The 18,977-nt window shown below is 38.1% G+C and overlaps 1 protein-coding gene across 3 annotated transcripts in view; it reads right to left on the bottom strand.

Annotated features, from left to right (window-relative positions):
- The window catches only part of PCSK5 (proprotein convertase subtilisin/kexin type 5), a 256,122-nt gene that overhangs the window by 68,884 nt on the left and 168,261 nt on the right, over nucleotides 1–18,977 (bottom strand). For all 3 annotated transcript variants that reach the window (XM_086629996.1, XM_086629997.1, XM_086629998.1), the window contains exons 13-16: nucleotides 10,442–10,578; nucleotides 2,554–2,697; nucleotides 981–1,083; nucleotides 235–428 (exon numbers count right to left, since the gene is read on the bottom strand). In XM_086629996.1, the coding sequence (XP_086486122.1) occupies nucleotides 235–428; nucleotides 981–1,083; nucleotides 2,554–2,697; nucleotides 10,442–10,578 (578 nt within the window). The remainder of the gene's footprint in view (nucleotides 1–234; nucleotides 429–980; nucleotides 1,084–2,553; nucleotides 2,698–10,441; nucleotides 10,579–18,977) is intronic.

Raw genomic sequence — 18,977 nt, 5'->3', positions numbered from 1 at the left:
GCTACTGTTACTCCCAGCCACAAGCAGAAAAGGCATCCTGCCATTAAGAATGGTTTTTAAGATAAAGGAAGGTTTTTGAGGAGCTTCTTGACCACACTTGGCAACAATTTAATAAGAAGAATAGGATAAGAAATAGATGCATCAACACACACTTTTCCTGCTCGTAAGTATTCCAGGAACCTCCCCAGATCAAATTCTGTAGCCCACAATAAAGAAACAACAAGAAATACTAACTCTTATCCAGGTAAAACCCATCAGGGCAGTTGGTAATACAGCTATTGGTTACTTCATTCAGGTAGTAGCCAGATTTACAGGTCATGCACTGGTCACTATGGCCTCCAACACAGGTTTCACAATTGGGTGAACATTTTTTACAGCGTTTCTTGTCTGCATTGTAGTGACCAGGTGGGCAGGTCGAAACACAGATCCTGCAGACAGCAGGGAAGAGAAGGCAGAGTCGTTAATGAAATAACCTGCCACCACATTCCTGGATCATGACTGCAAAGCAGAAGTATTTCTCAGCATTGCTGATTTTCTAATGATCATGTGTTTACTAAGATGTAACCCTCCAAAGCATCGCATCAAGCTGCCTTTTCTCTTCCATTTCTTTCCCTGCAGCAAATGCTATTTCACTGGCAAATGCCTTGTCAGACAGTCATACAGTATCATTTTTGACCATCTACATTTCTTCCTATCTTGTTCAAAGTCAATCACAGAAGCTGTAGTAGCTATCACAGTTTATATATATATATATATATATATATATATATATATAACCTCTTATGAAAAAATAATCAAGAGTTGAAATCAGAGAAGAGTGTTTGAAGGCTGTATTAGGTAGGGTTTGCTTTTTCAACTCCTAAGAAAATTTGTCAAATTCACTGGAAAATGAATTATCCATGATTGCAGCAAAGACAAGAGGAAAGGAAGTTAAGATACATTAATAAATCTATGGAGAAGATTTTTTCTCTTGGTCTTACCGTGTATTGTTCTTAGATTTGTAGTAGTAGTGCAGACAGTCAGTACAATGATCTGGTCCTGGCCCATCACACCCTACTTTACTGCATTCTGCATTGCAGGGACCTGTAATAAAACCAAAATAAATGGCAGAAGGGATTAAAACTTCTCATTTAGTACTTGGCGCTCCTTAAAACTTAGTATTTTAATGCAGAATGCAACTATTCTGTTTCTCTGTTTGATCTGAATTCCAAATAGTAATTTGGCTGCATCAAAAAGAATTTTTCTTCTGTTCCTGAAGACCTTGCAAATCCTGGCCTCAGTATTTATTCACAGTGATTTATAATTTTTTAGCAAGTCTGGCATCTTCTATAGAATCCATCAATGAGAAACTCTTTCTGGATCCAAACAAATGTTTTCCTAATAAGTAACAAATATTTCTGAATTTTATTCAGAAAAGTGCAAAGGTTTCTGTAATTCATAAAGAGGAATTATTAGCAAAATGACTTATAACAAGCAGGTGAACATAAATGATGAATATGATCAGTGACTACTCTGGTTATCAACTGGGTAACAACTGGTCCAAGTGGCTATCACAATCCAAATGAACCAGCCACCAGGGCCCAGATGTGCTTCCCTCTGTGCTGCTTTATGCCGCAAAAGCCTCGGCTATTATCTGCTGATCAGCAAGTCTTCCATCTCACCCGCACTGATGTTGGACTTGATGATCCTCATGGGTCCCTTCCAACTAGAGATATTCTATGATTCTATGTTTTCAAATAGGTCCTTCCTGCTATAGGAGGAGAGAGCAATCAACTCCTGCCTTTATGAAGGTGAACAAAGCCCATGGGTGAAGTTATAACCTCCAGGGTCACTGCTCTCTTGTGAATGAAATGTGTCGAGTTTGCCAGCCACCTTGAAATTTCTCCTAACATCAGGTAAACTTGAAGTAAAGTGACTTTGCTTCATATAAAAACTTAAGAAGTTAGTGACCTTTACAGCAGAGATAGTAGTGTTTTATCACCTACCAAAGCAAGGAGTTTAGCAGCTCTCAGTCCAAAATAGGGACAGTAGGTCTGACATGAAACTGAACTTCGTCCTGCTGTTTCCTTGCTGGAGCTATACTTGAGATTCACCAGCCCTGACCACCTATGGTCCTAATGTTGGATTACATTTAGGAAACTGCCAACTTGACTCATTTCGCAGTGCCAAAAATCTCACTCTATTAAAGTCTAACAAAATGGTTGAAAAACTTCTACAGGGATCAATTAGAAACAACACTGACATAGAAGGTAATGTTCTTCATATACATATATGTGCATATGTATATATGCACATATATAATATTTTTATATATGAAAAACAATGCATTCTTTGTAATATTTTAAGTGTAGCTTAAAAGTATATAACTCTATGCTTACAAACTCGTAAGGATGAAATGAAAATATCTAACTTAAAATTATGAAAAAAAATACTTCTGATCTTAAATTAAGAATTGACTTCACTGAACATTTCACATATGCAGAGCCTCAGGTCACTCCTTCAACCTATTATATGACCAGTAAATGCACAATCAGAGTAAAAGAATGTACCCACCTGAATAGTCATCTGTTCCATAATCTTCTGTAGGGTCTTCAACTGGACTAGAGCGCACTCTTTCCACTTTCGGAAAGTCATTTCTTGGTGAGTAAGGCTGGATGGATGTTCCATACAGTACTAAGGACCACTCTTTCAATTTGCCTAGAAGTTAAGTATTTAAAATCTAGTTTTAGAAGCCATTTCTGCTTTCTGTGTCTTACAAAAACATGTAACTTGTAAACATGACTTTATGAGTAGGTGTGGAAGATGCTGCTTTTCAAATAAGTGTCTTCAGTTTAATATAGACGGTGTAATCACTGCTTTGCTATAAACTGAGAAAGCATACTTTCTTCAATAAAATTTTTACACAGTATTTTCATTGTCCTCCAGCCACTTGTAGGTCTAGTAAAAGTTTGCACCACGAGTTGCACTCAACATAAACAATAAAAACAAAAACATTTGGCCATACAGTTATTTGGAAAACGTATATGGTACTGAACAGAAGAGTTTTTGCTCTGGATTTCACTTTCGCTCAGAACGTTAATTATCCAGAAATTGTTATTTGACATCTTTTAGCTAACTAGCTGTATTCAGAATTCTGACTCAAGAAAGGGGTTACATTTTGTCTATTACTCAAGAGCACTTTTCTTTGGCTTACAGGACGCATTTCAATGAACAGGAATCAACTTCTTTTAAAAGATCTCCATGGTAGAACATCCGTGTCCCCTCCCAAACCAGCATAATTTCTTATTCATTTGTCCATTTGCCCTAGTTATTTGACAGATATATCACTGCATTGTCTATGTTAATCTCCAATACTTCATCCTCTTGGTACTTGACTGAAGAAAGAAAAAATTGTTTGCTTGCCTGAAGCATTATCTGACTTTTTGGCTATTTTTTTTTTTTTTTTTTTGTGGAAGAATAAAAAAAAAAATGTATATCAAGTCATCAGTTCTGGTTGTCAGGACACAAAGTGTGAATATTGACGCATAGAAACTACATCCCTGCTTGAAAAGATGGAATGTAAGTTTGGTCTTATCCTGTTCTCTTGATTATATTTATCTATGCTGGAATAGCTAGTTGTAAATGTCAAATTCTCATCGGAATAGAAAAGAAACAGAGGAGCAGGGAATATTTCTTTTCTGAATTTGAAAGATCCTGTTCTAGAGTCTGTTCTGTAGTTAAAACATTCATCCCTTAGAACTACTATTTAAAAATAAACGTAATCCAGGTATGTCTCTTCTCAAGAAAATCACTTAGCTTACTTCCTGTAAAATGAAGCAATCTTCCTCTTCTTTCATTTTAATGATACTCAATAATTTGAACCTTCGTATTGTTCACTTGGACTTTCTCAACCTGTGCTAGCAAATTACTTTGACCTTTAAAAGTGATTTTCTGTATTTTTCCCAATGTCATCTGATATCCTCCATTGATATGACCAAGACAACACATTACCTCTCTACTTTTACATTCATCCTTCAAGCAGTAAGCAACAATAAGCAAAACCACTATTTTGCAGATTACAGCCGAATTCTTTTAAATGGTTTATACTGGGGTTAAAGAGAGGAATCTCTGTTATCTCTCTGTCTCTTGACAACTCAATTTAATCTTTCTGGGAAAGAAATTTCTACACTTCATATGAAACCTTCTCTACTCTATACTCAGTTTTTGAGAAGAAAACTATAGGCGAGAGATGACATCACATGACAATTGTTTCACACAGTGGCTTCCAACTTTTCACAGCTAAAGCAAAGCATTACTTTTTTTAAAGAGACATTCAATCCTGATTAAAATTAAATGATGAAGGGTCTACCAAACGCGCTGCCAAACTGATGGCTAATTACCTTGGCTGTAAAAAAGCACACATTGTTTCATTTTGTCTGTTCCTACCTTGAGCTCACAGTCATGGAGCTCTATAGTCCCCACTAGATTAAAAAGACCCAAATCACACATTTTCTTCCTGTAGAGACATGTTATAGAGATCAAGTTACCTCTGAATGATCTTCAGAATGATTCAGCTGTGTCCTTAAAGCACTTTTCTTTTTAGGAAAGGAGCCACACAGGGAGCTCATTTTTAACCAGATACGCAGTCATCTCTACAGCCTTTTCAAAGCTACACATTCTCCATGTACAGTCTCTGTCCTTTTTGGGTTTTAACCCACTTCTACAGCTTATAGACCATAATATCTTGAAGGCAATCAAAAAATGTGTGTCTTGCTAAGTTATTCAGATCTTTTCATCCTTGTCATTACTATACTCCAAAGATCTACTAAACTTTCCAAGGGTTGATTTTATACTTCTTCCAGAACACTGGTAAAAATACTGAACACTAGAAAAAAGTATTTGCAAGGACCCACTACAAATAAGCACAAGTAAAGATGATTCCAAGGCACAGGTTATTGTGTCTGGACTTTACACACACGGAAGAGCTTGTGCTAACATTACTGCAGCACGGACTGGTGCTTTGAATGTACACCTAATGCAAAAGAGTGGTGAGGGGAATAATACAGAGTCTCTCAGGAGATTAGTTGCTTTTTAAGAATGGTTCAGTATATAAAGAGGGGAAAAATTCATGTGACCTGCCAGCAAATAAATGAAGCCTGCCTCAAGGTAGGTTTAATTTGCACAATGAAAATATTTCAATAACTAAGTATATATATGTACACACACACACTTTTATAATGAATAAACAAAATGTGCACATTAAAGCCCAAATTTTTCTTTCCCCATTTCTGGTTGATTCCATCATTTAGTTTGGCTAGAATAATCCTTTACTCTGGTTGTACTTAGCATGTTTACCGAAGTCCCATATTGTATGTACAGGAGAAAGGCTATATCACAGTGTTTCACAGCAAGCACATGTCCAGCTCCATAAACTCTACAGAATTAAATGCAGAAATCACATGTACTACTTTTATGAACTGGACCCTGCATTTCTTTACGGGTAACAGATGTGGCATTACCTTGCCAATGCAGGGAAATGATGACATGTTGGCTCTTTGTTCTCAATTTGATTACAGGAAAACTGCAGCTCTTAATTACAAGATCTTTCAATAGCTAAACAAACACATGCACACAACAGAAACAAGAAACAGGCGTGATGGTGGTATCAGTGTGATAAACTGCAGGCTATGGTGATAAACTGGAGAGGCACCATAAATCATCTTTAAGCACCTTTTGTTTACTTCACGTTCTATTCAGTGCTGAGACTAACCCCAGCATGCCCAAACAGCTGAGTTTATCCACCACTGATATATGGCAGGCACTTTCAAACCTTTTTGAACAGAAGTGTTGCTGGACAGCTTCCACCACAGGGCAACCACTGCTCTAGAAAGTTGGGGGACGCAGTACCAGACAGAATACAATGAACCAGGACTCAAATTCACAACCAGACTGCACCTTGTGAAATCCAAATGTGTATAAAAACCTAACCAGTCTCAAGCACTGTTTCACATTGCAGTTGACAGAGAGCAAAGAGTAAGCTCTCCAGCAGGATTCCTTCAGTGTACTGGCTTCCTCCACAACTCCTGGTTGGGCAGGTCTGCTTTCTCCACACCACCTGGCCTTTCTGCCCCTTTGCTTCCAGAGTTGGGTCTTTAGGCTTTAGTCCTCACGGAGCAAAAGAAATCAGTCCCATGAGATTAGCAACTGTAGCACTGAGAAGAGTATATATAAAGTATTGAAATCAATAAACCACTAAGACCTATACAACTATGTACGTAAAACAGGAGTGTGCAGAAACAGGCTTTAAAGTGTAAAGCTGGTGTCCTGGTTTTAGCTGGGACAGAGTCAGCTCTTCTTTTTAGCAGCTAGAAGAGCTCCGTGTTTTGGTTTCACTCAGAGGCTCGCTCTGAGAAGAATGTTGATAGCAAGCTGATGTTTGTGGTTGGCACTGAGGTCTCATGGACTTTTCAGCTGCCGTGTTCTTGCCAGTGTGCAGGAGCACAACAGGATGGGGGGGAGCATGGCCGGGACAGGGAGTCCACGACTCTACTTTGTACTTGGACTTAGCACTGAGGCCAAACTGGCCAATTAGTATTCCATATCATGCAGCATCATGTCCAGTATAAAAGTGAGGGTCAGCCGGAAAGAAGGGCTTTTGCCCTTCTGGGACTCTCACTTTCGGACTCTCAGGGTGCTTTCTCTCTCTCTCCCCCTCTCTATTTCGAGGCCTTGTGTTCATCCGGGATTGCAGCTTCGGGATGAGACGGACTTTGGATAAGAGGGGGTGGTGAGCATCTACACTGTGTAGTACTTATCTGTATTAAATTGTTCTTATCTCAACCCACGGGTTTCCCATTTTCTCCTTCAATTCTCTCCCTCATCTCTGGGGTGGGAGAGGGTGAGTGAGCGACTGTGTAGGGTTTGGTTGCCGGAGCGGCCTAACCCATGACAGCTGGAAATTTAGCTGGCAGCTTTTAAATTGTCCTGTTGACATAAAAGGGCTATAAAAGATGTCTGGAGAATAGTCCAGATGAACAGTTTGTGAAGTCGCTCCATGAAGTGGCTTCTATCTCTTTTCCAGGCCTTCGTACAGGGAGCGTGCCAGGGAAAAGAGAAGCGGGAAATGGCTGAAACGTTGCACTATGGCTCTCCTTCATGTCTGTTGGATGAACCATGGGTTCCGGCATATATGCAGGTGAAGACCTACCCTAACTTGTCCTTCAAGCCAGAGACTTTCCTGGATGCGTTAGGAATAACAAGTGCAAGATGGAGTTAAAAATCATTGATTTTTGTCTCTTTTCAGTAACCTGATTAAAATTAAATTACTTAGTTGTTGTTTAATACCTCTCCTCTACTGAATTCTAAAGCACTGAAAAAAAAACCCCAAGCCCCAAACAGCAAACCTTCTCTCGAATCCCTGAGCAGTTCTGCTTCACAGTCCATGGCTGCTTTTCCAAATGCATTTAATGAACACCCCTTTTTAGTGTACTGGAAACTTTGCTCTTGTTTACTGGTGCAATTAACAGCACTTAGCTAAGAACCTTTCACCACTGCAAAGCCATGGCGAGAAGTGATCCAGCAGATAAAATAAAGTGAAAATTGAAACACTGGCAATGCTGGCTTTTCCTTTCAGAGCTCTAGAGGATGATAATCAAGATTTTCAAAATGCTATGCTTAAAGTTAACCACTTGAGTATACAGCTGACATTTAAAGGACACTGGCCTCCCTAGAGTTACCACAGACTTTAACAAAAAGTTGTTTGCTGCTCAGCAATTTTGAAAATCACACTGATTATCTTGGTCTTCAGTAGGGACTTATTTGCCTTATATTACATAATAGGTTTAAAAAATTTTGACCTATGACTGCTGGTTTAGCATCCTAAAAAAAAGTTCAAGTTATGCAGACAACTGAGACAGTCAATAAGAGAATATGATTTGATGACCAGACAGGTAGAGAAACTTTTTTAAACAGCATTAAATTTGCTGCATTAAATTTGCTGCATTAAAAACCCCATAACTCAATTAATGAAGAGCAGAAATAAAGAACTAAAATTCTCATTCAGTCTATCAATTTCAACAGCAGCTGACTGAGGCTGATCTCTGTGTTAGATTTTTTTAGATAGAAAGTTATCTAGGAAACATACAATCAGCACTTCCATTTTGTCATAATTTTGAAATGAGAGAGTTCATTTTTGTCCACAGTAAAATGCATGAACTCAGTTGAGCTTCGACTATGCACCACTTGGAATAGGAAGGAGACTGGACGACTTCATATTCACACATTAGAAATCCTCCTGTGCCCTGGCTTGCCCTAAGCTGTGATGGAAATAGCCCTAATGAGTTTGAAAGCTGCAGGAGTGATTGGACCAGCTGGCCTCCCAGAAAGGCACATATACCTTGAACAGGTCAACAGCACATAGTCTTCTTTCTAATCTGAATAACTTGACAAACCAAACTTCAACCAAGAGGAAGACGAAGTACTCCATCTCCACATCTGGTGCCAGAAACATTAACGGGCCTTTCTTGGACAACATAGAATTGAAACAATTAACATTCTTCTAGAATAGTCAACTACATGCACATGCCCTATCACACTAGCCTTTCTTTTTTTAAACTCAAAGCTTTTAATCACTTCAGTTTGCATTGTAGTCAATGTTTCTTTATGTGTGCTTTTTCACATAGTAGAAACAGTAAAATTACTTATACTTAGCCAGGCTCATTTGACTAGTTTTAATGACTTCCAATAACCTACTAATTCATCAACAAACATACTTCAAAATCCTCTGTTGTTAAGTTCACAAAGATATATTCTTACAGCTTCAAGTACTTTAACATCTATGTCTTAAAATTCAGAATTGATTTTTAGCAAATCAATAAGAAAACTCTTACTGCTTTGTAAGTTTACTTAGTTGCCTGAGACAGAATGTATCTTTTATTTCACTGAATTATAAACTAAGTCTATTGCTAATGTCACTGTAGTCCTAAATATATTTCACAGCAGAATTCTTACAATTAATTTTTACTTCTCAGAAAGCAGTAATCAACTAGATTTGTCACTTCCAATGTAATATTATTGCATTCTGACATGCTGTCCAATCAGAGTAAGTGTTAATATAGATTTAGTGATAAATGATTTCCAATACATCAGTAGTATTTGTCTCTCTAATGAGTTTTAATATAGATTATTTGTTTAAGTGATATTTCACCTTCAATTATTTCTGTTAACGGATTTCCATCTACTGTGATGTCGGGCTCTGAAGGAAGGGCTATACTCATTCAGTATTCATGCATAAACAGTGGTATTTTTGTCTGGGTATAATGTATCTATTTCAAAATGGTTTTTAAGGTTTAAATTTTCTCTAAGTCCAGAGCCAAGTATATACTCCTCTCTCATAACCAGCACACAGAAGTAAGCATGTACTCCCGCGAGTCTCTTTGAAAGCCCTTCTCTCAATCTCCATTTCTTTCAAAGTGCTCATACTGAAATATGTGAATGAAAGTGAACAATGCACTGGGAATTAAAAGCAGAAGAAAGTGTGTAGCCTCAAAAATTCTTACTAGGAGCACAGTTCGTGAGTGGACGAATGCCAGATCTGAGCACTCTGCCCATACACACAGGAGCACAATGCAACCTACCAGTGGTAGTGAGCTGTAATTTCTTTCTCTTGTATAGTGGGATTTTCTAGTTGTGTAAACACCCATAAATGCCACTTTTTCTTATGAGTAGGATAAAAAATACAAAGAAAAAAAAAAAACAAAACAAGATGAAAATAAATAAATCCCTGGGCCCTATATAGCTGATGTAGGTCAAGTAAATATGGGCCCTAGCTCAGCCATGAAAGTCACAGACAACAGGAATACAGAACAGAGTAACTCTGGGCTGCTCTAACTTGAAGACTTGTCTGATAAATCTGTATTCAACATTCAAGAAAACACATGTCTGTATTTGAAGATACTATAATTTCTTTCAAATGTAGTACATGCAGTTTCTTGCAGTTTTGTATCTTTTTCCTTGAAAACTGCACCTAGGAAAGACCTGGTGTTTTTTTAAAGCACTGACTTTTGGTAACCTGTCAGATGGTACAGGGGCCTGTTTCTGCTTGAAGAATTCATGTCTGGTATGATGTAGTTCTAAATGGCCGAAGTCTACTTTGAGGCAACACATATGACTGCAGGAAACAAGCCAGTTTACTCCTGAGAAGATGAAATTCTCCAAGGAAACCAAAAGTAAGTTCAAAATAAAAGAGAATCATGTGTCTTAAATGGCAAATAAGAGCAACATAAAAATAAGGAGTGCATTGATAACTGAAATTAAGAATAATGCTCTTTGCAGCTCTGCCTTCACACTAAAATCAGTGAGATGTTCCAGCTGTAAATAAAAGTTGGAGAACAGTCAAGGCAGTATGAGCAACTGCAAGCATTATTCTGAATTCACTGAGCCCAAATAAAGGTTAGAGTCATACCTGGAGTCTTGAAATTTCTCAGCTGAGATGGAGTGTCACATATTTCCAAGATCCAGTCACCTGCTGCTTTTTCACTCCAGCAGTGAGTAGTCATAAACTCCCAGTTTTTGAATCCTTCCATGGAATGGTCAAATAGCCTAAAATAAATCATAGAATCATAAAATGGTTTTGGTTGGAAGGGACCTTATCATGACATTATTTTAAGTGAACCATTTTACTGGGGGAGCTAAGCCTCCAAGCCTGCAGACTCTTGAATGATACAATAATTAGCCAGTTCATTGATCTGTGACTTTACATAATGTTACTTGTGATGGTTTTCCCACACGTATTTCAAGTACATCCAACAGTTGCTTGTTTTTTTGATGGAAGAGATTCTTTACATGCCATCATTTGTCATAACATGAAAGAGAATGGAAAAAGAATTCATTGCACAAAAAAAAAATTGCTAATACTGTTTAATAGGATTCATATGTCTTGGGAAAAGTGCACATAATACAGCATATCCATTGCTTTAATAGCATGATGTAAATACAAACAACTAGTAATTTGGTGTTCTGGTTTTGGCTGGGGTAGAGTTAATTTTCTTCATAGTAGCTAGTATGGGGCTGTGTTCTGGATTTGTGCTGAAAATAGTGTGAATAATAGAGGCATGTTTTAGTTATGGTTGAGCAGTGCTTACACAATGTCAAGGCCTTTTCTGCTTCTCACCCCATCCCACCAGTGAGTAGGCTGGAGGTGTGCAAGGAGTTGGGAGGGGACGCAGCTGGGACAGCTGACCCCAACTGACCAAAGGGATATTCCACACCATATGATGTCATGCCCAGTACATAAAGCTGTGAGGAGAAGAAGGAAGGCAGAGATGTTCAGAGTGATAGTGTTCGTCTTCCCAAGTAGGCATTATGCGTGATGGAGCCCTGCTTTCCTGGAGATGGCTGAACACCTGCCTCCTGATGGGAAGTGGTGAATGAATGCCTTGTTTCACTTCGCTTGTGTGCATGGCTTTTGCTTTATCAACTAAACTAGCTTTATCTCAACTCACTAATTTTCTCACTTTTAGTCTTCCGATTCTCTCCCCCATCCCACCAGGAAGAAGGGAGTGAGTGGCTGCGTGGGGCTTAGTTGCCAGCAGGGGTTAAATCATGGCAGTTGGAAAATTTCTGTTACATGTACTTTTGGCTTTGGATTGGAATACTTAAAAGCGGTTTAAAACCAACAAAGAGTATTAAGTGACTGAGACAATATTAGCAATTCAATATATGTGACTTCTTGTGAGGAAATAAAATGTAACTGAGACATTGCTCTCAATCCTCAAATGACCAAGGTATCACTCTCTTCAAACAACTGACAGAATTGAGTTTGGGTAAAACTTAGAGACTAATGGCATCTGATGGTTTCATCTAACCAACAACATTACCATAATTTAATTACTTAGGTCTTGGGTGAAGAGGTTGGAGCTTAGGCCTGGATTACGGTAATTCCTAGCATGGGGGCCCAGTTTGGAGGCTGCAATGTGATGCTGATCCCATGGGGCAAGGGAAAGGAGGACTGGCCAGAGATTTTATTACCTAAAACTGGAATTTATTAATGAGATTTTGGAGAGACACAAGAGAGTTTGCACTTTTATTCAGTGCTCACAGCATGTTGCCTGGTACCCCAAAGCTATTGATGGGAGGTACAGTCTAATCAAGACTGTTGCCTCCAATAAAACAGCACAGCTCAGCTTTAAAAAATATATACCCATATATATGTATGTGTGTATCACGCAAACTCCCACAACAAGCTCTACAGCTACTCAGACCCTAGTGACAAGTGTTTCAGTTACTCAAACTCCCACAACAAGCACTGCGGAACACACACATGTATGTACACATATATACACATAAGTATGTATATCTATTTTTTACTTTTATGCAATATATACGTATATATGTATGTATATACATATATATCTCACTATTTTAATTTGGTCTTTAAGTGTGAAAATTCCACTGGTAATAGCTATGCTTAAATATGTTTCATAAAACAAGATCTCTGCAGTAGAAAATCCTATAGATTTAAAACTTTTCCATCAAATAGAGAAAACTCTAGTATTAGACTACAAAAAAATACGATATTTTACACTCACTTGATTCTTTACTGTTTTTTTTTTCCTAAGCTAATTTCAAGCTTTAGTCTCAAAAGGTTGTGAAGTTCTGCAAACATTGGGAAAGCAGGATACTTTTGTAGCAATTGAGTTATGTGTCAATTTCTGGTAAAAATCACCACACAGGATGTGAATAAAATGCCACACTTTTTGCTCAGAACTGGTCAGTCAGAGGTAGGGGATCAGGTACTGCGTATCGGCACTTACTTTGATAGGATCTGTATGGACATGCATGCCTGGTGCACTTTATAGCACGCTCTCATTTATGCAACATTTTTCTATTTCAGATGAATGCCTATAACAGTACTATTTTTATTAGTGCTGATAACATTAAATTAAAATATAGACATTTATTTTGAATTAGGCTTCATTGTCATTGATAATTGAGTGAGACTTTCTTCTGATGTAATCCTGTGCCTATCCGTGTGTGTGTCTGTATGTGTGTATATATATATATTCTGCCAGCAGAATTGGCTTGTTTCACGTCACTGTTAAATCCGTTGTTTGACTACAGCAAATCTCACAAACGCATGGCACACATCATTTACTGAAAGGGTAGAAACTATTACGCAGTGTTTGCATGTGGGTATGTTCAATTTAAGTCATTATGCAGGTTATTTCCAACAGTCATATTTTCATACCATGGTTTGCTGATAACTAATGTACTACTTTCTAAACAACCTGTCAATCCATCAAGGCAGCAATATTCTTCTTTGCTATTGTGGCAACTAAATGATATACTATTATGTAAGTACTGTACAATTGTATTGTAAATTCTACATTCACTGGGCTTCCATTCACATACACAGAAACACGAGTTGCTGTTTATTTTTACTGCAATTAGTCCAATATTTCCCACAGTATTTTTTGTTTAAGGGTGTTGATTTGTCATGTTTTAGAATTTTAAATTGCTGTCAGATTTCCATTTTAATATTGCATCATTCTTTTAAGTAATTTTGGGAGGAAGATACAAAAATCCCTTAGGATTTTATTACAGATATAGAAAAACACCTTTACTTAAAATACGTTATGACTGAAACTGTAAGCTTTCCTATCTCCACCCGTGGAAATAGGGAAAATCCATTAATATTATTTCATAGGAAATAGACTAGTTTGAATTTTATAAAGTAAAGTTTAAGTTGGAATCTTTTAATGTACAAACTGTGTTTCTACAAAAGATTCTGCAAACAAGTTAGAAAGCTACAAACAGATCAAAAGAACAGTTGAAGAAAAAAGTAGAAAGCTACTGACTCTGAGGATGTCTGCATGTGTATGTTGTACATAACTCAGTGGTCCAAGCATTTCTGCTGTGCTCTGCTTATGCACTAAACTCTCAAATAAAAGAACCTATGAGGCAACACATGGATTTCCCTTTCAGTAGTGTTAAATGAATGAATGCAATGATCAAATGTTCAGATGTACTTTTCCGTATTCAGAAAGAATTACTTACGGAATAGGATCTTTTAAGGAGCATGCAGCCAGTCCAGACAGTTAATTAATTTTGTTATCTGTCAGATTAATAGTGAGTCAAAATTCATATCCAGGACTCACTTACACACAGCTTATCATACTAGTGTATGGTCTGATGAATTGTTAGTTGACTATTCCAGGTTATTATAGATTAAAATAGTTAAACAAGGCTATAAGAATAATCTGATAACTTTTATGACTATGACCACGACCACATACATCTGCAACACCTGTACTCATGCACATAACATGCTTTTAAGTACCAAAGCTTGTAACAGCATTTGAATGTTTGTAACTTGTTTGTTAATATAACCACAACAGAATGCCGGATCTGTTACTCACTTACTCAGACGACCTCTCTTAGTAACAGGACATTCAAGTTAGAGTGAATGTGACTACAGGACTGACTATACCCAGAGAAACAAATTATGGGCTGCTGCTTACAATGAAGAGCATTACATTTAAAAATAATGACTTCTGTCTCTCTGAGAAACTTTATGACACACTCATCACATGCCATACGTAGGTTTATATAAGAATATATATGTTACAGAGTGTAGAGTAAAAGAATTATTTCCTTAAAACAAATTCATGAGTCTTGGTGTCTTTCATTGCTACCACTTCAGCATAGAAATTTAATCATCTTTGTATTTAAGAATATAACTTCAAGCAGAAATATTAATCTGTAATCAAATTTTAGACCTAGAGGAAGACAATAAACCAGTTTCCTGAAATTCCATGAGTAGAAACATAAGGCTATTCTCTCACAGTTAAATCTACTAGCATTAAAAATACCAAAGAAAGAAATGTATCAGCTTTTTAGCAGAGAGAATCTAAGTTCCTAAATGTTCAGAAGAGTTTGTTTTATTTTATTTTATAATTTTATGTCACAAAAGGCAGCAGGGGTAGGAGATCCATTTGGTAACACCACCATCGCCCATCACAAACAATAAAAGGAAAATGCATAAAAGGAGCTTTTCTATCATCAAGATCTCTTTTTCATCTCAGAAGGTGCAGCTGCATCTGACTGACAGCCATGCTTGTATATTGAACTGACCACATTGACAGCCAGGAAGCCTGACAGTGGCTGGGGCTGCAGTGGAGCAGGGGGCAAGAGAAGGTTATTTTCTCCTCTGTAGCAGCATCTTTGATTATAAGGTGCTCCAGCCTACTAAATCGGTAGCCTGAGAGGCAAGTGGTCCTTCCCACTAGTCTAACTGGCCACAAGACTTCAAGTGAGCTTAGAGTTTGAAAAGAGTACAGAGTGCCTTTCCGAGCTCCGCACCTGAAAATGCTTTCGTCAACTATTCTCCTTAGAGCAGCTCTTCTCCATAGGGTTCAACCACCAGCTCCCTGTGAGATGTAGCCCCTGAGGTACTGCAGCCAGACCAAACTGACTTAACCAAAGCTTCAGCCAGATCCTACTGCCCATCTGCACTGAAGTATTCAGGAAAAAGAGACACGGTCAGAGAGCATACAGGCACTTCAGAAGCTCTCTCACCTACATGTGTCAGGGAAGATCACTTAAAACTGCTGGATGTGGACCTAAAGAAGACGTATTTAAAATGTATGCATATGCTTCTTGTTTTCTAAATTTCCATTTGACATCTGGTTATCACAGTTAATTTTGTGAAGCAATGTAGATCTCTGAGTTGTCATGATAAAGCTGTTTGGAGAAGAGTGGCATGAACAATACGGTACAGTGCCTGTAAGCTTGAAGTAGTGGATAGTACAGCAACCAACATCTGTAAATATGCAGAGCTTGTCCCCAGGGACTATGCATATCCACATGAAATGCTCCATCACAACGTACAGACACATCAAGCTGCTGAGCTCCACGCACCACATTGGTCAGTCAGCTGTATGGCTGACACTTATAGCTGTCTTCTTAAAAGCTGCACGTGCTTTCCTATTGAAGTTATGGTAAACCTTCAGAAACCTCACTCTAAACAGGCAGAAATCCTAATGCAAGAGCATGACTGAACCCAGTGCCCTCTGTGCAGACTTTTCCTACCCGATCCTAGGTTTGAAAAGGAACATCTGATTAAGGCGAGGGCAGTAGGGGACGCTGACTGTCCATCACACAATCCAGTTTATTCCAAGTGAAACTCAATGTCGTAAGTGTTACAGTAAGATTGAGGTGGGGCAACTTTTCATAGGGCTAGGAAAAGATTAATTCATTCTCACTATAGTAGCTGGGGCAAACCTATCTGCAGGAAGTAGATACCCTAGGTATTCTTCCTCAGCCTGCCTTAAACAACTATTCCCTTTTCTGTTTGGTTCAATACAAACCTCAGAAGCCAAGACATTTAGCTGAATCCCAAATATGTTGTTGGCTACTTATCTTCACTCCCACTGTGACTATGGCAAAGAAAGTCAGACTTTTAATGATGCATTTTGCAATTCAAAGAACGGGTGGTAGAAGGGTAGCGGGATCTCTATTCACCACCCCCCGCCCCCCCAAAAAAAAAAAAGAAGAAAAAAAGATGTAGATAACATGAATGAAATAAAACATAGCAAGTACAAGTTGGGAGAAACAATTTTCCAAGAACTACTGCATCCTATAGACACAGTACAAGAAGAGGATTATTGTTTGCTCATCCTGGACTTAATGATACCACCACGGAATCCTTTCAGTTACTGTAACAGTGAGACTCAGCATGAAGGCTGGCCTTATCCTTTTCATTTTATTTGGATACCTAAAATATTGCTTTTTTTTATTAGAGTATAATGTGTAAACTGCAATAAAGATGTAAGATGGACCGGTCCAGAAACCAAAATGTGCTCCTATGAAGAAAAAGTTTCTTCTACTTCTGATCACCAAGACTTTTTATGAAGCAAACTGGCAAGTAAGATTAGAATACCTTGTTTTTCATCTAAAAGTTTCCCGCAGAGGAGGGTATTATTAAAATTTACTGATTATCTAAGGTTTCATGATAGGAAAAAGATGGTCATGAAAATACTTCCCTTTGTTACTGAACAGAGGTATTATTAATGTCAGTGCCATATAAGCATAGGAAGCTAGTGGCCTGGAAACTTGCCACCACGTGGCTAAAAAATTTCAGTTACGCAGTTCGAATGGCAGCAGCTGCTTTAAATTTAAAGGGCAAGAATTAAACAAGCCATGACTTCAGTGGGAGACAAACGAGCCCTAAGTTTGCTTCTTCTATCCTCTTTGTATTTAGCATCTCTCCTCCATAGCCCCCCTGTACCGAGTGTCTGTTAGAACTGACCTCGGTATGTCTCAAAAAACCATGCTGCCAAAACCAATGGCCAATTGTTTTCAAAAAGGGGATACTGTTCCCCTTTGGACTTTACTGCAGCCTCATCCTCACATCAGCCAGCACTTTCCAAGCCTGTATTTTCCTCTGCTGCAGTACATCCAATGTAATCATGTTTAGTACTTTCCAAACAACAAAGCAGATGTTCCCTGTAATGCAGTTTTTGAAGAATGCACATGAGGCTCAAGCCAGTGACAGTGTAATCCACCAAATGCCTGAAAAGGAATCCACATCGCCTCTGACTAACAAGTTTTCTTACTGAAGTCATTTTAGAGGATGCCAACATTAACGATAAAATATGCAGAAAAAAGGCCAGATATTGCCTTGAGGGACCTACTCGTCAATGCACCAGAAACTACACAATGACTCTTCCAGAATTGGTGGAGAAGAAGTGCACATGTGTAAAATATACCTTTTGCACTTTAAGACATTTTACCAGCAAACTGTTTCAAATTAAACCCAGATGAGTAATGGTAAAGCAATGAGGTTTTCCCTGGGTTCAGTAAAAACAGCTGGTATTGCTGCTATTAATCATGTACGTGTGCATTAAAAGGTCTTGTATGTCTGAGAAAAGCGTCTCAGTCAGGTAGTAGCAATGTACAACAGCCTCTGGGACCTTGGCTTATAGAAAAAAACATGAGACCACTTGCTGCCAATGCATCTCTGCATGCTGCTTGTACTTGAATGCATTTATTCTAGTGCTCTCATCTACAATATTTGAAAAATCAAATGCTTCATAACTAAATTCTCATATTAGTGAATAACAATGCTCTTACTCCGGGTTTCATTTTGTAACATGATGCTAAAACATACACACTCAACAACATTCATTACATCACTATTTGCAAGATCACTAAGCTGTAAGACTTCTTCCAGCAAGACCAAATAAAACAAGCCTTGAAATACCATTTTAAAAAGTACTGTGCCCATATCCTTCACTTTACTCTAAGAAAGGGCTTATGAAGAAGCTAGGTATTTCAGACCTAGAGTTTGTAAAATACATTTTTTCCTTAATATCAGGAGCCTAGAGTTTTTTCTTTCAGCCAAATGTGACTGACAGGTCAGAACATCTCTGAAGCTTGCATCAGAAGGGAAACTCTGGTGCGACTGTATGAGCATTCGCTCTGTCAGAATAAAAGGTTTTTTGGGAAGTGGCAAAATATTAAAAGGCCTTTCAGATTTTTTTGGTTTTTTGGTTAGCCTTCTGATAGTATAGGGTAAGAAACAGCTGAACAACACCTTATTTTAAAACATCCATTTGCGTTGTCTCTCTCTACCACATGTAAAGAAAATAATCTCTTTCTAAGGTGTAGGGGTTACAAAGAGACTGACTGAATTAAACTTTGTACCTATTCCACACACCAGTCATCACCAGAGGTGAACTGTGAATACTGGAATGTCTTTATCTCTCACTTGCTGTGAGTCAGCTGCAAGACATGAAAGCCTAGAGCCAAAAGTTAGCTGTGTTAAGACCACTGGGTTTACACGAGATTGTTTTGTTTGGATACCTTGTTGGAGGACTTCTAATTTTTTTCATTTTGAAGCATGGAAGAACTGCTGCGTGAAAATTGAATAGAAAACTAAACAAAGATTTCTTCAAACAGAAAAACAAAAGCCTGTTTCATAACTGCTTAGAGGGTAG

The sequence above is a fragment of the Tauraco erythrolophus genome, chromosome Z (assembly GCF_009769465.1).
Source record: "Tauraco erythrolophus isolate bTauEry1 chromosome Z, bTauEry1.pri, whole genome shotgun sequence".
In the NCBI taxonomy this organism is placed as follows: domain Eukaryota; kingdom Metazoa; phylum Chordata; class Aves; order Musophagiformes; family Musophagidae; genus Tauraco; species Tauraco erythrolophus.
This window is presented reverse-complemented; position numbering and strand designations above follow the sequence as displayed.